Source organism: Hippocampus comes, unplaced genomic scaffold (assembly GCF_001891065.2).
Source record: "Hippocampus comes isolate QL1 unplaced genomic scaffold, H_comes_QL1_v1.1 scaffold78, whole genome shotgun sequence".
Taxonomy (NCBI): Eukaryota; Metazoa; Chordata; class Actinopteri; order Syngnathiformes; family Syngnathidae; genus Hippocampus; species Hippocampus comes.
The window spans coordinates 958,952-977,316 of record NW_017805798.1 but is presented as its reverse complement, the minus strand read 5'-3'; the positions used below and the strand labels follow the sequence as shown (position 1 = coordinate 977,316).

Sequence of the window (18,365 nt, the reverse complement as noted above, 5' to 3'; positions counted from 1 at the left end):
AACCAGTCGACCGCAGTGCCACGCCACCGGGTTCTGGTGTTCACAATTGTCTAATCTTAAATAAGAGGAAACACAGGTAAGGGTGTTTTTCTATTTGCAGTTGCAAAAGCAATAAAGACATGTTTTGATGACTAAAAGATGAGCCAATGCTTGCGAGCGCTCGATGAAAAAAAAAGAAATAAGCAAGCAACATGCTAAATGTAAAGATGTTTTTTTTAGTTATGCTCAAATATCTGTATATCTGCTTATTTAGCAGGATGAGTTTCACCAAATGTTAAATGTAAATCATTTTTTAAATGATTCTTTCATTGTACAGTACTGTACTTTATTTCTATTAATTAGATAGGTATATACCGCCACCTGGTGGACAAAATCATTACTCCAAAAAAGGATTCCATCCATTGATGTTGGAGAGACATTACTTTTAAAAACATGTATCTTAAGTATTTAGCATGATAACGTTTTTTTCCACATGCTAACCACCTTTCAAAGACTTATTATTGCATATAACATATCCCAATGTTTCCTCAGTTTGATGAATTGAGGTTTATTCCTCAGTAAGCTATAATTTCAAGAGCAGTCTAACATATTAAATGTATTTCTAATATAATTTCTTATATTTCAGCTCTGCCTTATAAACTAGTTAAGGGCCCAAAAACGTACCAAACTTCTACGACTCTAGCAGAGGCGCGAATATTCTCACCAAGTGAAGAGCTTTGATGGTCATCGATTTCAAGCTAGCTTTTGCCATTCGGAGAAAATAATCACAAAAGGTAACTTATAACAAAAAAAGGTGAGGTGTCGCGCTAAACCATTGTAGCTAATTAAATTTTAGTGGCTCATTAGAACAGATTACTTTTCATAATCAAATAAAATGGTCGCTAAATTATTTGTTACCTGTTAGCGGTAGTTTAGCTAGCATTAGCCCAGCCTAATTGATACGTTCTCATTCCAAATGAGAAGAGAAAAATTCGCCCCTCCGCGATTTTTTAAAACAAAGATTTAAATTAATTTGGTTATATTTTCAGGTGCGACATACAACTATGTTCCCTTGTGCCAGCTTTATAGCTCTGGATTACGTCTTCGAGGTGGGTTTATGGCTAAAATAACAATGAACAATCACAGAAAAAAAGAACCGATAAAACAAATGTCTATCAATCCTACTCTCAGACCAGAAACCATCTGACGGTGATGATGGATTTGTTGTCCCTACCCACACCTTACATACCTTACAAGGATGACCATTACCCTCACAGTGGCACCCTGGCAGAGGTCACTTACAGGAAACCTTGGCTCAGAGGTACAACTTATTTCAGCGGTTTTGCTCATCAATTTAATCGAGCATGCAATATGATTTTTTTTAAAAATGTAATTGTGATGATTTACTTGTTCAGGGAAGCTGATTTCCACGTGTACGCTCAGCACTTCCGTCCTGGATGACCTTCGAATAACAGAACACAATTTCACAGAAAAGTGACGTGCCCGTTAAATCTGTGGTTTTCATTTTTTTTTTACACCAAATTGTGCCTAACACATAAATAAATACAAATAATTGGCATGTGTGAGGTGAAAATGTTTGGAGTTTGTTTTTTTGGTTTTGTGGTCTCTATACATAAAATAACAGATTTTGAGGTTTTGCGAAGACTCCAGCCCTATGTTTGTAGTTTTTAGAATAACTGGTTTGTTTTACTCCAGATTTGATGACCTTGGGAGTATCAAGGACAAGATGGAGAACAGAGCAAGCTGTCCGGCAGCCTCAGCAGAGCTTCTCCACCAGGGTGAGGAGTCGAAGCTTCCTCGTCTGTTTGAGGAATCATTCCTCAAGTTGACTGTGCAGCTGGATCTTGGAACTAAAGAAAAAGGTGAATAAATACTCACGTGAATATGTGCATAAGAATACTCCAATACATTGATCTAAGAGCATGTCAACTGATGAATTCTTTTAAATTAAGACATATTAAGCTATTTAAGTCCAGTGTTCCCCAAACATCTGCTCATCGTGAATATGGCATTTTAGTTCACAACAATTAAAGCTCACAAATCAAAGTCACAAGTCCAAGTACCACTGTATTAGTCAATGTTGGATTTTCGCAGACCTGCTCCTACCAGAAGACATCATGGCCGCCAATTTCCTGCCTCGTTTTAAACATTTGCCCACCCTGAAGAGAAAAGTGTCCCGTCTGAAGACCCTGTTGGTGGCCGACCCGCTAATAAGCTTGAGCGGAGACTCCGTCACCGAGGAAGCAATATTCAGGTGCACTAACATTGAAGTACACTTTAATTAAATAAATATCAAGTGTGGTTGGGGTTTACATCACCCAAAAAAAAAAAAAAGTGTGGGGGGGGGGGGGGGGAGTAGAAAGTAGAACTGACTCAATTTAGAGGAACGGTAGAGTGTTGGTAATTCATTACTTGCCACCATTATAAATCACATTCATGTCATAAATGCTCTTTTTAATTGCAAATGTAAAACTTGCAGGCACTGTGTGCCTTATGAAAGGTCCAGTGATGAACTGCACATTGAAGATATCACCGAGGTGTTTACAAAAGAGTCACTAATGCCAAATGAGGTAATTTAACCAAGTTAAAATTTTTTATTTTCTTGACTTACTGGTCGAAAAACCGCTCATTCTTCTCCTGGTAGACTTTGCAGTTACCTGAGCTTCTGGACAACTGCATGATGACCATCGACTCTCCCAGAAGCTTTTCGAGTGTTTGCCGTAGTTTGTCCGTTGTTGCAGAACAGCAGAACGAGCAACTTCCTGACCTTGAGGCGCTTTATAAAGGTAACAAACAGGTTGTTGGGATTGAGGACACATACAAATGATGAGAAATGTCGTTATTTTCTCTTTCAGATGAGCCGGCATCAGTGGACATTTCTCATTTTTCTTCAGTGCAAACGACTGGCAAAGGAGACTGGATGAAGGACGCCCCTCCAGGTTGTAATGTAAAACAGTGAGGTTCTGGCACAACTGTGGAACTGGTGTTCAGACTGTAACATGTTCTGGTCCTGGTGCTGTAACTATGTTTGGTCCTGGTACTGTGAGTCTGTTAGTGGCTGGTTACTGGTAAAATACTGGTCCTGATCCTGTCTGGTATTATAACTTGTTATGGAACTGGAGTAGGTACTACAACTGGTTGTGGAACCAGTTCTAGTCCTATAACTGACTCTGGTAGTGGCACTGTCCTGTAACCAGACTGCGGACTGGTCCTGTAACTGGTCAGATATGACTATAATTGTTTTTAGTACTTGCTTTAGTGTATAAAATGTCCTAGAACCGGTACTCTAACTTGTGTTTGTACTTGCAAATTTGCGCACTGTGGGACACATATAGGCATAGGTTATCTTAGTCAGGAACTCTTAACTGATTTGGATACTGGTACGGTAAGTGTAGCAGTGCTATAATTTGGCTCTGGTACTGGTTCTGATACATAACTGGGCACATACAATAACCCCCGAGGATACCGGTACTAGACCTAACTATTATATCCATTTCTAGTAAAAATAATGCAAAGGTTAGCGTTTCAAGTTTTGTGCACCCTTAGGGACATATTTTATCCCAAGAATCAACATTAGATTTTCCACTGTGTTTTGTTTTTCTTCAGAATGGGTTACGCTTCCAACCGAAATGGAGCTGGAGGTGACTCTGACTCCACCTCGTGTTGCCACCGGTCACTACCATGGCTGTCTGAGCATATGTGACTTTGAGAGGGAAGAATTGTCTCCAACGGACATGTGAGTTAAGACAGTCTGTCTATGTATATTTTTTGCATCCAATGTATGTGGTTTTTTTTTACTTTGCTTTATTCCAGCTCTTTAGTGTCACCGGGAGCTCAGAACCAGATGGTGGCGGCACTCTGGAAGGCCGAGAAGTATTCAAACGATGTACTGCGCTTGCTGTTTGCAGGTACGATCAAGAGCTTCCTGTTGTCGCATCTGATCTACAAGACATGAGAACGATTCATTTGTATCATTCTGACAGAACCCGAAGTAGAAGAAGCAGCCTTTCACTTCCAGCCTCTGAGCGAAGCCTTGAAGTCAACCCCCTTGGAGAGTTTGACTGTCGAGACTGAGTTCGGAGAGTTGTTTGGTCGCATGCGGGAGACTCCGGAGAGCCTGAGCACCGAGGTTCCTTCTTATGGGGACGACTGCGTGGTGGAAGACTTCAGCAAAGTGGTACCAGAACGTGATGGTGAGTGTGAGCTCACTCACTTTTGATTGATGTTTTTTTTTTTTTTTTTTTTTTTTTTTGCATGTGTTGTATAACTTCATCAGACAAGAGATGTCTGACCATGTGGAGTGGACTTATCAAGAGTTTTGTCATTATTGGCGAATCATCAACCTTTGCCATCATGCTACTTGGCAGTTAATCATCACCCATCTGTCGATTATACACAAGGTGATTTAAATTTAGTCAGTATTTGACAAAAACTCTCAAATAAGTTCCTCCTAAAATGACCCTTGAAAATGTTGAAAATAAATCTAACATGGGTGCTTCAAACCAAAATGGCAGATCTCCTGTGCCTTTCTTGGCATGTAACAAAATGGCTGCCCAAACGGCGGACTTCTTGGACAATTTTCAGCTTGGGTTCTTGAGACCTTTTCATGTTTCTTTTTATGTCAGACATGTCCTGCAAGTTTTAGGGGCCCTGGTGCTTAAGCCCTAGCAAACTAAAATTTCTCCTGTTGACTCTTCAGACTGCTTCCACAGTATTTCACCTCCCCCAGAAGAATGTGAAACTGCTGCTGTCTTGGTCCAAAAGCACACAGGTTCTTCTGAGTTCTCCCCAAAAACGCTCCCTTTTGACACAAAGGAAGTCAAACCTTCAACAAGCTCTGACAACAAAACCGCAAACAAGTCATCTGTCCAAGTCCTGCCCATACCTTCATCTCGTAAGACGGATGGCAACTTCCGAAGCCAGAAAATGGCTGACCAGGGAGGCGTCCTCACGGCAGCCAGACGTCGTCCAGTGCAGCACGTCGACCCGCTGACCACCTTCATGATGCTGCGGTCACAGCGGGCATCCACTCCCACTGCAGGTGCCCCTGCTTCTCCTGGGACACTTCAGACACATTAAGAACTACAAAAACACTTTCATTGATCCAAACACACTTTTTAAAGTATTCTTTGAAAACTTGTTCCTCACTCACTGTCAAGAAAGTTTCAAGTTTGTGGTCTTGTGTGTTGATCAGCGCCGGAGGAGAAACAAGAAAAAGAGAGCTTCTCTGAGGTGCAGTCTACTCCACAGCAGATACGTAAATCAGACGGGAAGACCACCACCGCCGCCTCCGCCGCCATTACAGCCGCGGCGTCGGGACACGCCTCGAGAGGACAGATCACCACTGCTGGCCAGGATGCGCCCAACAGCAGAGTGGTTCAAGTCCAAGCCACTGGTAGGTAGTGAAGCCGCCTTCACGGAGACGACACGTCACGTGTCCGCATCGAGATCAACCTCAAACAACACAACGAAGCAACAATGGTACTGTCGAGAGTATTTCCGAACACTGTCCACCACCACAGTAAGGCATTCATTCAAGAAAGTGCACAAATGGTCTGGAATCAAGGATGAGGAGGAGGAGTAGGAGTACCGATAGTATTGAACAAAGAAAAATGAAATGATGAAAAAAAATTTAAACAAAAAGAAATGCTAAGTTTTTTAGCTTGGAGGCAGTTGGTGGTACTTACATTTTCTTGCTAGATTAGTGTAATATTTACAAATTCTTTTAAACTTGTCTTTCACTTGTTTTTTTTTTTTTTTTTTACACAAATACCATATTTAATCACAATTATGTATCATTCATCGCCATATTGTTTCGTAACTTTTATCATTCACTTTCTAGTACTGACACACAAGAAGTTCATCGCTACTGACACAAATAAATACAGAGAAATATTCGGATACACACTCAGGAAGACGTGAAGATGTGTTTTAATGTTGCACACAGACAGTCAGCGTCAGGCCTACCGCGAGCTGCTGTCCTTGGCCCGGCTTCGTCTGTCCTCTGCCAAAGAGCTGGGCCTTCAGCTCCCCGCCTGGAGCGACTTTGAGCGCCTGGCCCCGGACCAGACGCGCTACATTCTCAAACAGAGAGAGATGGCGCTGTGTAGAAGGACAGAAGTGGAAGGAGGAGGTAGGACACAGAGGAAGGAGAACGTACTCGTGGAGGGAACCAGACGGAGCAGCGTTGATGTGGTGTTGCGTGCAGATGAGGAGCAGCTGTTCCACCGGGTGCTTGTGATCCACATGCTGGTAACGGCCAAGGAGCTGCTGTTCAAGTGTGACGTGGGCGCCGCTTTGGGTTCGTAACGACATTGCTGTGTGCTTGTTTCACCACCCATCGCTAACACTTTAAATCTTAAGAGTGGTGGTTCTCAATCCGGGCTCCGCGAGCTGGAGCTTGTTGGCAAAATAATTTTCAGTCAATTGTTATGTCTTTTTTTAAAAAAATGTGCTTTGGGGTAATTAACACTTTTGATTGTGAGGTGTCTCTCTCTCTCTCTCTCTCTCTCTCTCTCTCTCTCTCTCTCTCTCTCTCTCTATATATATATATATATATATATATATTGCATTCACACGTAATTGTTGTTAGAATTACATTTTCTCTCCTGGATCAATAAAATGTTCTGCTTTAGAGTACCTCAACAAGGCAACAGAGACATGTACCGACACGGACGTCATTCAGCTGCTGAGGAGGCTGCACATCATTTCACACCTCGGGCGCAGGAACCATGAGTCCGACGGGAAACTGCTGGAGCTGCAAAAGCTGGTGGCGGCACGGCTGCACAATGACAAAGTCGGTATTTGAAACAGGTTTGAGAAGAACCACAACAGCACGATGATCACTTTGTTTTGCTGCAGATTCTTGTCATCATGTCGCTTGATTGTGACGACAGAATGTCCACAATCGTGCAAAGCTTGAAAAAACTAACTGGTAAGTTTTCATTAACATCCTCAACACTTTCTGTCGAGAGAAATACTTATTTTGTAATTTTGATCAACCAAATTTGTCAAAGGCTGGATAAATCTGTAATTGACAACCTTGCCCACTAGGTGGTGGTACTGCACTCTTAATTAGGCTTTCAGCCAAATGTTCGAACGAAGCATGAAATACCGTGACACATTCCTGTACTGTTTGTATCGCTACAGCTGTAAGTACAGTTCGCCCTGATAACGACAAGAGCAAACTGAACGGCGCCAATGTTGTCAGCAGGTAAGTTTATCAAGAACATGAATAAGAGTGGACTTAAAAGGCTTATCATTTCCTATAAAGGCCACACGGTGGTGGCAAAGCACTCCTTTTCTATCTACATAAATCTACCCTCACTTGAACTGTTCCTTGGCACCAAGTTCGCACAAGATTGCGCCAAGGCAGTACTTTTATTTGACAAGGTTTTGGCCTGATCTCAAAAGCAGCTTTTGCTATGCAGCAAAAAAAAAAAAAAAGAAACAAAACAAAAAACGAATGAGTAAAATGGTAAGTAGCAAATTTGCAAATATGTGGGACACACTATAGAAACAAATGGGTGCCACTATGTAGTGCTGAAAGTTGCCCTCACTTGAACTGTTCCTTGGCACCAAGTTCGCACAAGATTGCGCCAAGGCAGTACTTTTATTTGACAAGGTTTTGGCCTGATCTCAAAAGCAGCTTTTGCTATGCAGCAAAAAAAAAAAAAGAAACAAAACAAAAAACGAATGAGTGAAATGGCAAGTAGCAAATTTGCAAATATGTGGGACACACTATAGAGACAAATGGTTGCCACTATTTAGTGCCGAAAGTTCGCAGCACGTCACCTTCGACACCGTGCTCCCTGGCGAAGGTCAGCACGTGTGACTCACTTGGTCCTTTCTCTGTGGTCGGATGGTGATTTGGTTTTTAATATTTCCACAGATAAGCGGGAGCATGAAAAGAGCCTGGAGGACAAGGTGACATATGTGTTGTTGGCAACCGAGTCGCTCCTCAACTGGCCTATGCTGCTGCAGATGCTGGAATCTACGCAAGTGTTGCTTACAGTCCAGTCGCATGCACACAAAAGGAGAATTAGTCCACCTGTGCCTTTAACTGAAGGCTCAAAATGGAAATAACAGTAATCCATTCCAGCCTCCGAAAGCAACACAAATTGTTTTAATGTGTTTAGTTATTTATTGGTAGAATAGTTTTTACTTTTTGAAACCTGTGCCTTTAACTGAAGGCTCAAAATGGAAATATCAGCAATCCATTCCAGCCTCCGAAAGCCACACAAATTGTTTTAATGTGTTTTAGTTATTTATTTTTGGTAGAATAGTTTTTACTTTTTGAAAACGTACAGTAATGACACATGCCATATTGTTTCTTCAATTCAATCGACATTGTTCTGCTGTGCACACCATGGCCACTTGGGGGCAGTAGAATAGACATGTGGATACACAAGCTGCAGAAATATTTTTTCCCTCTTCGCAGAGGACAAAGAATATCTGCCTGGGTGGATGTAGGGGTTTAACTTCAAACCCTGGTCCTGCCGCATACACTACCACCTAAGTTACAAAATTACAGGACCACTTAATTTAAAAAAAAAATTTTGGGCTGGATTTGCAGATTCAACATAATGCTACTGGAGAGGAGCCACTGCCCGTCCCTGCAGATGTTGGGCAGGACCAATCACTACTCTGTCATCACGGTGGACGAGAGCACCGCCATCATTGTTCAGGTAGACAAACGCGCCGCCAATTGAACGCCGATATTATTGTGACCCCACCTACTTCCTGTGTGCATAGGAGCAGGACGAGCTGTGTGAGGAGCGAGCCTACGAGGCGATTGCGATGAGGCTCACCGCTCTGTCACTGCAGTACAACTACTGCTGGATCATACTGCACTACCCGGACGGCAAGGGGGGAGGGTCAGTTCTACTCAGGGTGATATCTTACTATCAACACGTCAATCCTCAAAACGCTCGCTGATCAGAAGATGTGCTGATGGACATTGTTCTGCTGTGCACACCATGGCCACCTGGGGGCAGTAGAATAGACATGTGGATACACAAGCTGCAGAAATATTTTTTCCCTCTTCGCAGAGGACAAAGAATATCTGCCTGGGTGGATGTAGGGGTTTAACTTCAAACCCTGGTCCTGCCGCATACACTACCACCTAAGTTACAAAATTACAGGACCACTTAATTTAAAAAAAAAATTTTGGGCTGGATTTGCAGATTCAACATAATGCTACTGGAGAGGAGCCACTGCCCGTCCCTGCAGATGTTGGGCAGGACCAATCACTACTCTGTCATCACGGTGGACGAGAGCACCGCCATCGTTGTTCAGGTAGACAAACGCGCCCTCCAATTGAAAGCTGATATTATTGTGACCCCACCTACTTCCTGTGTGCATAGGAGCAGGACGAGCTGTGTGAGGAGCGAGCCTACGAGGCGATTGCGATGAGGCTCACCGCTCTGTCACTGCAGTACAACTACTGCTGGATCATACTGCACTACCCGGACGGCAAGGGGGGAGGGTCAGTTCTACTCAGGGTGATATCTTACTATCAACACGTCAATCCTTAAAACGCTCGCTGATCAAAAGATGTGCTGATGTTGCGCGATGATCGTATTGGTGCAGGTTCTCCAGCGAAGCCTTCAGCAACTTGGTGATGGTCTACTCCTCTCTGGTGCTCTTCGGCATGAAGCTGGAGGACCTGGACGTCAAGGTACCGAGCCAACGGCGCCCATCTTGTGTGGATTCTTCTGCGACGTAAGATTAGAATAGTACTACTTATGCGGCAGGTGCTGATTGCAATGGAGGTGTCAGAAGTGGCCCGCTGGGTCAACCGGATCTGCTTCCTCAGCCTGATGTGCAGCGGTCGTGATCCCGTCGACTACCTGGAGCGAGACTGGCTGGCCGTCACGTCGTCGCAGGTGAGCTCCACGTCAACTCTTTGCATTTGTCACACGTTTACATTCCCCCACGTTGGTCAGGAGGAGCTTTGCCTGTCGCACTTCCCCTGCATCAACCCCCTAGTGGCTCAACTGATGCTTCGGAGGGTGCCCTCGTTGCCATGGCTACTCGGCGCCACCCTGACGCAGCTGGCGGAGATGTTGCCAGAGGTGCCGCACAAGGTCCTGAAGGTATTCCTGTGGGACATTTCATTGGGTACACGTGCGTCTTCCAAAATACAAGCACTGTTTCAAGAGTTTAAAAAAAATTTTTGATTCATCAATCAAGACATGATTGACAGATTAATCGATTACTAAAATAACTGTTACTGAGCAGCTCAAAAATTGAAGAATGGCATCGGAATTGGCGCACCCACACAAATGCAGTGGATTAAAAAAAAAAAGTCTACACACCCCTATCCAAAGGGTGTAGGTGTACCTCATATTATTTTCCTGATGTCAGCTGTTTAGCAATGCCACCTCCCTGTATGAAGCTCAGCCGGCCCAGTCAGGTCCAGTCCATCCACTTCCTCCTCCTCCTCCTCCACCTCCTGCTTCTCCACTTCCTCCTCCTCCTCCTGCTTCTCCACTTCCTCCTCAACCCGAGGAGGCCATTCCCGATCCAGCACCATTTCCCAGCGTCAACCCCAGCTTCCTGTTGGCCCCAGATGACGCCGAACTCAGCTTCTACTCTCAGGAGGAGCCTGCTTATTTCACCCACGACCCGAAGTGGCCTGCCGGAAGCCCAGAGCTTAGCCACTGGTCTGGAGCTGATCTGTGGAAGGACGAAACCGGCCAGGAAGAGGTTTTAATTGGTGGCAAGGGCCGAGCCGGAGTGGCAGAGAGAGGGAGTGGCCAGTTGTCGCAACAAGGTTCGAGGTCCTTGGACGCCCTACTCGGCCACTTCAGCCCTCCTTCAAAGAGCCCGTTGTGGAGAAGAGGCCCAACTGGTCGAGGTTCACGCACGGGAGGGAGATTGTCAACTAACTATGGATCACGATGCTGTATGGGACAAGAGAGGAAGAGAAGTGAACAGGCAGCATGCTTGACAAGAATAGGTGAGCTACAGTTTTAAACTTATTTTGGTGGACAATAGAGTGGTAGACAGGTAAGTAGTTTGATTGATTGATAGGTAGGTAGATGGTCACATTCTAAAGGAAGGTCAGTTGGTAGTTGGATATGAAAATATGGGTGGGTAGGTTGGTAGATAGTGAGTAGATGGGTGGTTTGGTAGCAGGTAGCTAATAAAATAGGGAGACAGGTGGGTCGGTAGCTACACTATGTAAGTACATGGTAGGGAGATGAGTGGGTCGACGGGTTCATAGTTGGTAGAGAGATGCGTTCAAACATGGAACAAACAACGGTCATAGTGTCTTTCCTACAAGCAATACAGACTGTTTAACCTTTCTTTTCTGTCATGTACAAAGAAGTTTCAGACCTATCAAAACAAAATACCTGTGCTAATAATTGCGCTTTTTTTTTTTTTTCCAGCGCCGACTCCTCTGAAGAAAAGCAGGCTGAGCTACGAGAAGGTGCCCGGACGGACAGACGGACAGACCCGACTTAAACTTTTTTAAATGAACCCATTCTGTTCATTTCCAGTTCGGCGTTCCCTATAAAACTATTTCACATGTTCACGATTGATTTGTTCGACAAAGTTTACGGACGACAGCAAGCATTGCAGTATTTAAACACGGTGGTGTATTTATATAATGTTTTTGTGTGCTGTGTTTCTCAATTTCAACAATTAAACGCTGAGTGTGTCAAAAAAACATTCAAGTGCGGAGTGCAGCAATCCCCTTATCGCCACCTAAGCATGTGGAGAGAGAACGCTTATCTTTACCAGCCAGCACAGTCAAGCAGCTCCCCGAGGAATGACCCCCCCACCTCCTCCCCAAGTCCTCCAGACAAAGACCACCCCTGGGGACTTGGACTGGGAGCGTCCGGACAGGCTCATCCCACACTGACTGGCCAGCATCAATAACCAACTAACGAGCCTGTGACGCCCCCCCCACCCCTCCAAAAAAAAGAGAGAGAGACAATGTTGTTTAATGGCGTAGGGGGGACAAAGGCGGTGAGGGAGGCGTGTCCGAAGAGCTGCGTTAAAGGCTCGGTGGGTAAACAGTGAGCGTAATGGCGCGCTGATTGTAGGGTGGGAAAGTGGCCGCCTGTGTAAAGGTCACCTTGTTATCGGCGATCGCAGCCGCAGTAAAAGTGTCCGCCAGCATCCATCAACCTGTGTCGCACATACAGGTGATGGATTGGGTTGGAGAGGGGAAAAAAAATGGATTCAATCCAAATCAGAATATGGCTGCATATGTGTTACAATGTGGGAAAAGTGAAGCGCGGTGAATCCTTTCCAAATGGGGAACCAATCGACATTACAACATTCTCATCACGGCAATATCAATCCTTCTTTGTTTAAACATGGCAACATAGCTTTTTAGCGCTAGCACGTCAGTTGCATTTCGCATTATTTGTTAACATTAGCATTAAGCTAGCAGACCGAAGGCTAAACCATGTGGTCGCGCTCAATACACAAAGTGTAATTCGCAGTTTTTATGTGTAGTTAGACAGTAAACTTGAAATGGGAGCGGCAATAAAACAACTCGACTCCTCTTTTTCAGATTGTTTTTCCCACTTATCTTTTCTGTGTAACTGTTGTTAATTGAGCGGAGTCACTGCCACCATACAAGTTTGCGCTTGTAAATCAGAGCCAAAAAAAAAAAGAACATGCTGTTGACATGACAGCTGTTATCTTGAAAACCTCGGCAATAAAGTCACTCGTATCTCAAGGCACAATCTATTGAACCAACAGACGATTCCAATGTCTTCCCGTGATGGGGAACGAAATGAAATGGCCCAAATATTTGGAGTTTAGCGGCGTGAAGAAGGTCAGCGTGATGGCGTCGGGCCTGCAGGTGCGGCCTCTTGGCCGTGAGGGCGGCGCCCATGAATGCTTGATTCAGAAAAAGCGGGCTCTGAGGGGGCTAATCCCGGCCGCCTAATCGGATTATGCTAATTCCTACTCCACACAGAGAGTCTCACGGAAGGCTGCGTCTTTCAAACAACACTTGAAGGGTGTAAAAAAAACAAAAAAAAATTGGTTAAATCGGGGCAGTTTTTTTGAGTAAGCATGGACAAGTGTTTGCTGGCTAATTTATGTGCCAGGCCTGGACAAGATTACCACAGCGGCGCACAAAACGCACATTGTTCACCTGTCAATCTGGATATGCTACTTTTACCTTTTGTGGGCCAATCAGGTCGGATTCAAATGTGGCTCGCGGCCATGTTGAACGGCGTAATGGTGTTTGTGACGGTGGGTTGTCCGACGTGTCCGCTGCGGTAGGAGAAGAGAGAACGACGTCTCAGTTTACAGGAAAGTCACCTTTTAACAGGGGGGGGTACGCCTCAAAGAATGTGATGTCATTGCAGCCAAAGTCCCAATATTTTGGTCCCGCTAAAATTTGGGAAAAAAACTGAAAATGATTCATGTCATAGCAAACAGGCCTCATATAGCATCAAAGCAATTAGCTTGGACGCTCAGCGAGTTACGTGATCTTCTGGCCATGGCAGGAAATCTGAAGTGCTTCACCTCACAATAACTCCCAAATAATAAAATAAATGTCATCAAGAAATTGGTAAGATTAAAAAATAAGAAATGAAACAACTCATAAGTGTATTGATTAATTGCTTGTATTTCTAACTGTATAAAACAAAGATACAAAGAACCGAAAAGTCTACTTTTTCTAAATTTTATTTTATTCATGTTAGGTCATCAGTTTGGATGTGAACATGAATAATTTTTTCTGGTTGTTTTTATTCAAAACTTGTGAAATCAGTTATTCAAGGTTATGTTTTTTTCACTGGGGGCGGGGAGGGAGGAAAATTGAAATTGCACTGAACTCAAAGAAAAAAAATGTAAATACTGTTTGCAGAAAAAAAAAGTCAAAAATATGCTTATTATGCCATGACAAGAGTGCTTATTATGAGCTCAACCTGGTTTGCAAATGAGTCCGGTATTATAAGGGTCATGGGACACCATTGCTATTAAATCATAATAATTGTCACGAAACGATCAATTATCGAGGGAGGAGAGGAGGTGAGTGAGAATGCCCACTTGCGAGTGTTCACACAGCGCTGAGTGAGGATGATGAGGAAGACGCCTCATTGTGGTCATAATAGATGGGCGTTGTGATGGGCCGGTGAGGGGGGCGTTGACGAACCCCCCGCCCTAACCCCCAGCCCACACACGCCCCCCTGCCTCACACAATGACCACGTCCACTATAAAACGTCAGACGCGATCATGCGGCAGTACCCTTTTCTGCGTGCGTGTCCAAAGCTGGCTCTTCCCTCTGCTCTCCTGCTCATGACAACGTTGACAACAAGGTAAGGATCATTTTGGCTTGAAGGACATTTTGATATTCATCAGCATGGGGGACGATTGAAAGTTTTATGGCTGCGATACAATCTGGGAGACGATATGGGAATGCTGACTTCTGACGAAGTCTTGTTTTGGGAGAAACTATGGTTTTTCTCAGATTTTGCCAAGTGGTGGATAAGCGGTGCATGTAGTGGATGGATGGATAAATAAAGTAACACCTACTGTCAGTCATCAGACCCCAGACAGTGTCATCTCGGTTGCCTGGAGGAAATAAAAAAAAAAAAAGAACTGCGATTAGAAGAAAATGAAAATTGCAATAGGCAAAACATGCCTCAACTCACTTTTATGTCTTAAAAAAATAAAATGCAACTGGCTTGGAATCACCATCGATTTTGTATCAAAAATCAAATTATTGATGATAAATGCCATTCACTAAAAAAGGCAGTTTGCCCACTTTTTCTTCCTCAATGGCCGAATGGCAAATTCAATAAAATGCACGCCGACTACAAGGTCAAAATTCCGTCACTATGTAATAACACCTGTTAATTACATTTACAAAAAAAGTTATCCAATCATTTTGTCAAATGTCCTTCACGTTTGGCTTTACTGTTTTACCATTTTCCCTGCAGAAAAACTAGGATTTTCCAAGTGAAACCCGCTTTTAATACTACTTATATTCTGAGCATTTTCCAATGACAAATATTCCCTGAGCCACATGCTGCTTCACCCGACATGATTATTGGGTCACGTTTAAGCGGCCTTAGTTTTTGACAGTTTTACAGGATACTTACTGGATCAGTCGGCCAGACGATTTATCAGAAATCAGCTGATTTCTATAAATCTGTTTATAATGATGCCAAACGATGGCAGTAAAGCACTACTTTTCATTTAGACGGAGATGTGGACTGACAAAGCTCCTCCCCCCCATCGACTTCAACAGTTCCTTGGCACCAATATGCAACAAGATGGCGCCAAAGTAAAAGTAGCAGGGCTACGTCAGAGTTGCAAATTGCTTTATTACAAATTCTTTCCGCGTCAAATGTTCAAAAAAATTATAATAAAATGGAATTTCTATTGGAAATCACCTTTTTATACGCAAATTTGAGCTGGTAATTAACAACAATTTCTTGTGGTTTTCGCGCAGGGGCCAGAGGTTTCTCCACTTCTTCCATCATGACCAGGAAGGTGTTCACCAACACGCGCGAGCGCTGGCGCCAGCACAACGTCAACAGCGCCTTCTCTGAGCTGCGCAAGCTCATCCCCACGCACCCGCCCGAGAAGAAGCTGAGCAAGAACGAGATCCTGCGGCTGGCCATGCGCTACATCGACTTCTTGGCGCGCCTGCTGGAGAGCCAGGGCGGCGGCGAGGGACGCGCCGACCACCGTCACAGCCCCGCCGCCCTACTCACGCTACTGCGCGGCAACATGGAGCAGCTGCGCTCGCCCTCGCGTCCTTGGACGCTGGCCAGTGACACCGAGGCGCCCTTCTCGCCCGGGTCCAGCTGCGGCAGCTCAGAGCCCTGGTAGGATCACGGCCGGAAACGGACTTTCAGACCAATTTTTTTTTTTCGGGTCTGACCTTCTACCTATGTGAGGAGTGCACATGTGAAGCATTGTGTTTGTATTGTGCATGGATGTTTTATTACGAGTCCCCCGGTAGGTATTTGTGTTCTACTAAAAGAGACGAGCTGTAAAGAGATTTATCTCCGCGACCGCCTCAGAAAAAGCACTTTTTCCACATTCTCTTTTTTCCACCCCGACTGACAAGATTGCACTGTTGTTTTTTTTTTTTTCTTGAAGATATGAGGACTCATTTTTGTACAGTTTGCAACTCATCTCGCCAAAGATTGATGCTTTTTGCTTGTTTACTGTGATGCTAAATAGCATAATTAGCATCTGATACCTCTTTTTGGATTTTTTTTCCTGTTCTTGGTTGTGAAAAATATTTATTTGAACTATTTATTGAATAAACTCTTTGTTGATGAAGCTTTTTTTTTTTGCATTGCCCGCAGCTAACGTTTGTTAGCATTAGCATTTAGCTTAATAGTGTTTTTATTTCGTATGAAATTGGAACTATTTATTGAATAAACTCTTTGTTGATGAAGCATTTTTTTTTGCATTGCCCGCAGCTAACGTTAGTTAGCATTAGCATTTAGTTTAACAGTGTTTTTATTTCGTATGAAATTAGGCAGCGGGCAGGGCTGGTTTGGACTTTGTGCAGGAGTGAGTAAGAGGAATGACACATTCGTCAAACCAAGCCAATTTTAGCAGGCATTACCAATTAGCATGACAGGGTGCATCATTTACAAATAATTACAACGAATCGGTGAGCTCGGATGGGTTGAGGGGACTCAAATTAGGTCATGACTTAATTTAGTCAAGGTCAAATCAAGCCAACTTTAGCATTTCACATCACGCTTTGTAGCAAATTTTATTTGCTATAAAGCAGCGGTTCTTAACCTGGGTTCGATCGAATACTAAGGGTTCGGTGAATCGGTCTCACGGTTTCGACGGAGCCTCTGCCATGGAGGTGAAGACACACCCAACTCAACATGTCAATTAGTTATGACACGCCCACCTGTCTAAAAATCAGATCAAGTTCCTTTCAGCGTTATATTTTCCCTGGGGTGGAATACACTTTCAACATGTGTACCCCAAGTCTGTAAAATACCCAAATTTTTCATCCAGATTAAAGAAACAAGCAACTCTCCAATAGCTCCGATTCACGGTCTTTCTTCAGACTGTGCAGGAAGGCAAGCTTCCACACAACCATCAGCTTGTGTATGGCGGAAAAAATATTTTTCAACTACGTTTAATCGTTTAACCAAAAGACCGGTATGATCAGATCAATACGATGACTAAAAAAAAAAATCAAATAAAATAATTTGTGAGAGTAACAACGTGCACGTTAGAAGGTGTATGATGGAACTGGAACTCAGCCAAAGTGAAGCGCATCTGCCATCTTTGTTTGCATGTGCTCGTCCACGCCAGCAATGTGACGGACACAAAGCTGACCACTGACCACAGGCCTGCCTGGATCATGGCAGCTTAACTTGTGACCCCAAAAGTCACCTTGGAGTCAAGCGCTGTCTCGTTGAGCAAACGTGCAGGAGGATGGCCCATTTTAATGCCTCAGTGGCCCCCGGGTTACCAAGTATTTAACCCTGCTGTGACCCTCCGGATGACCAACGGGGGTGGGGGTTGCTGTAATACATACTCTTTCGATTTCTGCCAGCTCTTAAGGTTTTAACAGAAAATAGGAATTGAATTCCCCTTTCAACACTTATCTGTCCAGGATACTTGCTAACAATTGGGTCTTATTTGGGGCCAATTCCCTTGTGGGAGCTCAAAGTAGGAGCCCTGTAATTTGCCCAAAAAGATCTCCTGAAAATAAAATGGCTGACTTCCTTTGCAATTTCAAGCAGGGGTCCTTCAGATATTTTTGTGTGTCCTATAATGGTAGGCATGACCACCAAAATTTTGTGTCGATAAATGAAACTGGTGCTATTTTTTTACATACATAAATATACATCTGACAACGACAGTTTTTAATTTATAGATAATTCAAATTGATTGTAATTTTATGTAAAATTAATTTGCAAAAAAATTTTAATCCAATTTTCATAATATTGTGTACCAAACAACTTCCCACATTTCCCCCCCAAAATTCTATTTTCCTTGTACAATGCCAATTGTTTTGATTGTAATTTCACCCAAAGTGAAGAGATAAAAAAAAAGTTTTTAAAAAAACTCGTGACTAGTTTTGAATTCAGTGTATTTTACTTTCCATACAATGATGAAAAAAAGTAATTCAAAAAAAAGTTTCAAGAAAACAAAAAATGTATTAACCAAAAACATGAAAGACATGAATTTAAAAAAACCAAATTAAAATCAAACAAATGAATGTACACGAAAACTTTAACCAATATGTTCTCTCATTTTTAGGGACTGCAATTTCATTTTACAATTCCAATTTTGTTTTGAATAGTATTTTACTAGTGATTAATTTACCCCAAATAAATGAATGAATACAATAACGAATGAAATTAACGACGACTAGCCATGACACAAAAAT

At 43.4% G+C, this 18,365-nt stretch overlaps 4 protein-coding genes and 1 long non-coding RNA gene across 6 annotated transcripts in view; 4 read left to right on the top strand and 1 right to left on the bottom strand.

The window, feature by feature from the left end:
* Positions 1 to 505: 505 nt before the first annotated feature.
* LOC109525192 (uncharacterized protein C9orf84-like) lies at positions 506 to 7,429 on the top strand. Its single transcript, XM_019885505.1, has 19 exons — positions 506 to 773; positions 1,029 to 1,088; positions 1,171 to 1,300; positions 1,395 to 1,473; positions 1,696 to 1,862; positions 2,095 to 2,254; positions 2,480 to 2,570; positions 2,645 to 2,786; positions 2,856 to 2,939; positions 3,607 to 3,736; positions 3,814 to 3,908; positions 3,984 to 4,193; positions 4,700 to 5,041; positions 5,195 to 5,395; positions 5,948 to 6,133; positions 6,209 to 6,301; positions 6,636 to 6,796; positions 6,862 to 6,934; positions 7,150 to 7,429. The coding sequence occupies exons 2-19, from the start codon at positions 1,044 to 1,046 to the stop codon at positions 7,215 to 7,217; spliced, it is 2,457 nt and encodes an 818-aa protein (XP_019741064.1). The 5' UTR covers positions 506 to 773; positions 1,029 to 1,043; the 3' UTR covers positions 7,218 to 7,429.
* Positions 7,430 to 8,181: 752 nt separating this feature from the next.
* On the top strand, positions 8,182 to 8,937 carry LOC109525206 (uncharacterized protein C9orf84-like). The gene is made up of 2 exons (XM_019885527.1): positions 8,182 to 8,687; positions 8,755 to 8,937. The coding sequence occupies exons 1-2, from the start codon at positions 8,586 to 8,588 to the stop codon at positions 8,935 to 8,937; spliced, it is 285 nt and encodes a 94-aa protein (XP_019741086.1). The 5' UTR covers positions 8,182 to 8,585.
* A 411-nt stretch (positions 8,938 to 9,348) lies between these two features.
* On the top strand, positions 9,349 to 11,679 carry LOC109525199 (uncharacterized). 2 transcript variants are annotated; one of them, XM_019885519.1, is made up of 6 exons: positions 9,349 to 9,487; positions 9,592 to 9,679; positions 9,756 to 9,887; positions 9,948 to 10,097; positions 10,369 to 10,963; positions 11,397 to 11,679. In XM_019885519.1, exons 1-6 carry the CDS (start codon positions 9,411 to 9,413, stop codon positions 11,480 to 11,482), a joined length of 1,128 nt encoding a protein of 375 aa, XP_019741078.1. In that variant the 5' UTR covers positions 9,349 to 9,410; the 3' UTR covers positions 11,483 to 11,679. The 2 variants fall into 2 exon arrangements, with proteins under 2 accessions (XP_019741078.1, XP_019741077.1); XM_019885518.1 differs by having other exon boundaries at positions 9,756 to 10,097.
* Positions 10,003 to 18,365, bottom strand: part of LOC109525211 (uncharacterized) — a 16,559-nt gene continuing 8,196 nt past the window's right edge. Inside the window, exons 2-7 of the long non-coding RNA XR_002170095.1 lie at positions 14,513 to 14,551; positions 14,225 to 14,311; positions 13,151 to 13,245; positions 10,469 to 10,560; positions 10,345 to 10,438; positions 10,003 to 10,103 (exon numbers count right to left, since the gene is read on the bottom strand). This is a non-coding gene — a long non-coding RNA (uncharacterized LOC109525211). The remainder of the gene's footprint in view (positions 10,104 to 10,344; positions 10,439 to 10,468; positions 10,561 to 13,150; positions 13,246 to 14,224; positions 14,312 to 14,512; positions 14,552 to 18,365) is intronic.
* On the top strand, positions 14,224 to 16,276 carry tal2 (T-cell acute lymphocytic leukemia 2). Its single transcript, XM_019885525.1, has 2 exons — positions 14,224 to 14,295; positions 15,435 to 16,276. Exon 2 carries the CDS (start codon positions 15,464 to 15,466, stop codon positions 15,815 to 15,817), a length of 354 nt encoding a protein of 117 aa, XP_019741084.1. The 5' UTR covers positions 14,224 to 14,295; positions 15,435 to 15,463; the 3' UTR covers positions 15,818 to 16,276.

Bases quoted from the DNA above. Each gene is read 5' to 3' on its own strand.
- LOC109525192 (XM_019885505.1), top strand. From the start codon at position 1,044: ATGTTCCCTTGTGCCAGCTTTATAGCTCTGGATTACGTCTTCGAG. The intron at 1,089-1,170 runs GTGGGTTTATGG...TCCTACTCTCAG, and splicing joins CTCTGGATTACGTCTTCGAG to ACCAGAAACCATCTGACGGT. The intron at 3,909-3,983 runs GTACGATCAAGA...TCATTCTGACAG, and splicing joins ACTGCGCTTGCTGTTTGCAG to AACCCGAAGTAGAAGAAGCA.
- LOC109525206 (XM_019885527.1), top strand. From the start codon at position 8,586: ATGCTACTGGAGAGGAGCCACTGCCCGTCCCTGCAGATGTTGGGCAGG. The intron at 8,688-8,754 runs GTAGACAAACGC...CTGTGTGCATAG, and splicing joins GCACCGCCATCATTGTTCAG to GAGCAGGACGAGCTGTGTGA.
- LOC109525199 (XM_019885518.1), top strand. From the start codon at position 9,411: ATGAGGCTCACCGCTCTGTCACTGCAGTACAACTACTGCTGGATCATA. The intron at 9,488-9,591 runs GTCAGTTCTACT...GTATTGGTGCAG, and splicing joins CCGGACGGCAAGGGGGGAGG to GTTCTCCAGCGAAGCCTTCA. The intron at 10,964-11,396 runs GTGAGCTACAGT...TTTTTTTTCCAG, and splicing joins AGCATGCTTGACAAGAATAG to CGCCGACTCCTCTGAAGAAA.
- tal2 (XM_019885525.1), top strand. From the start codon at position 15,464: ATGACCAGGAAGGTGTTCACCAACACGCGCGAGCGCTGGCGCCAGCAC.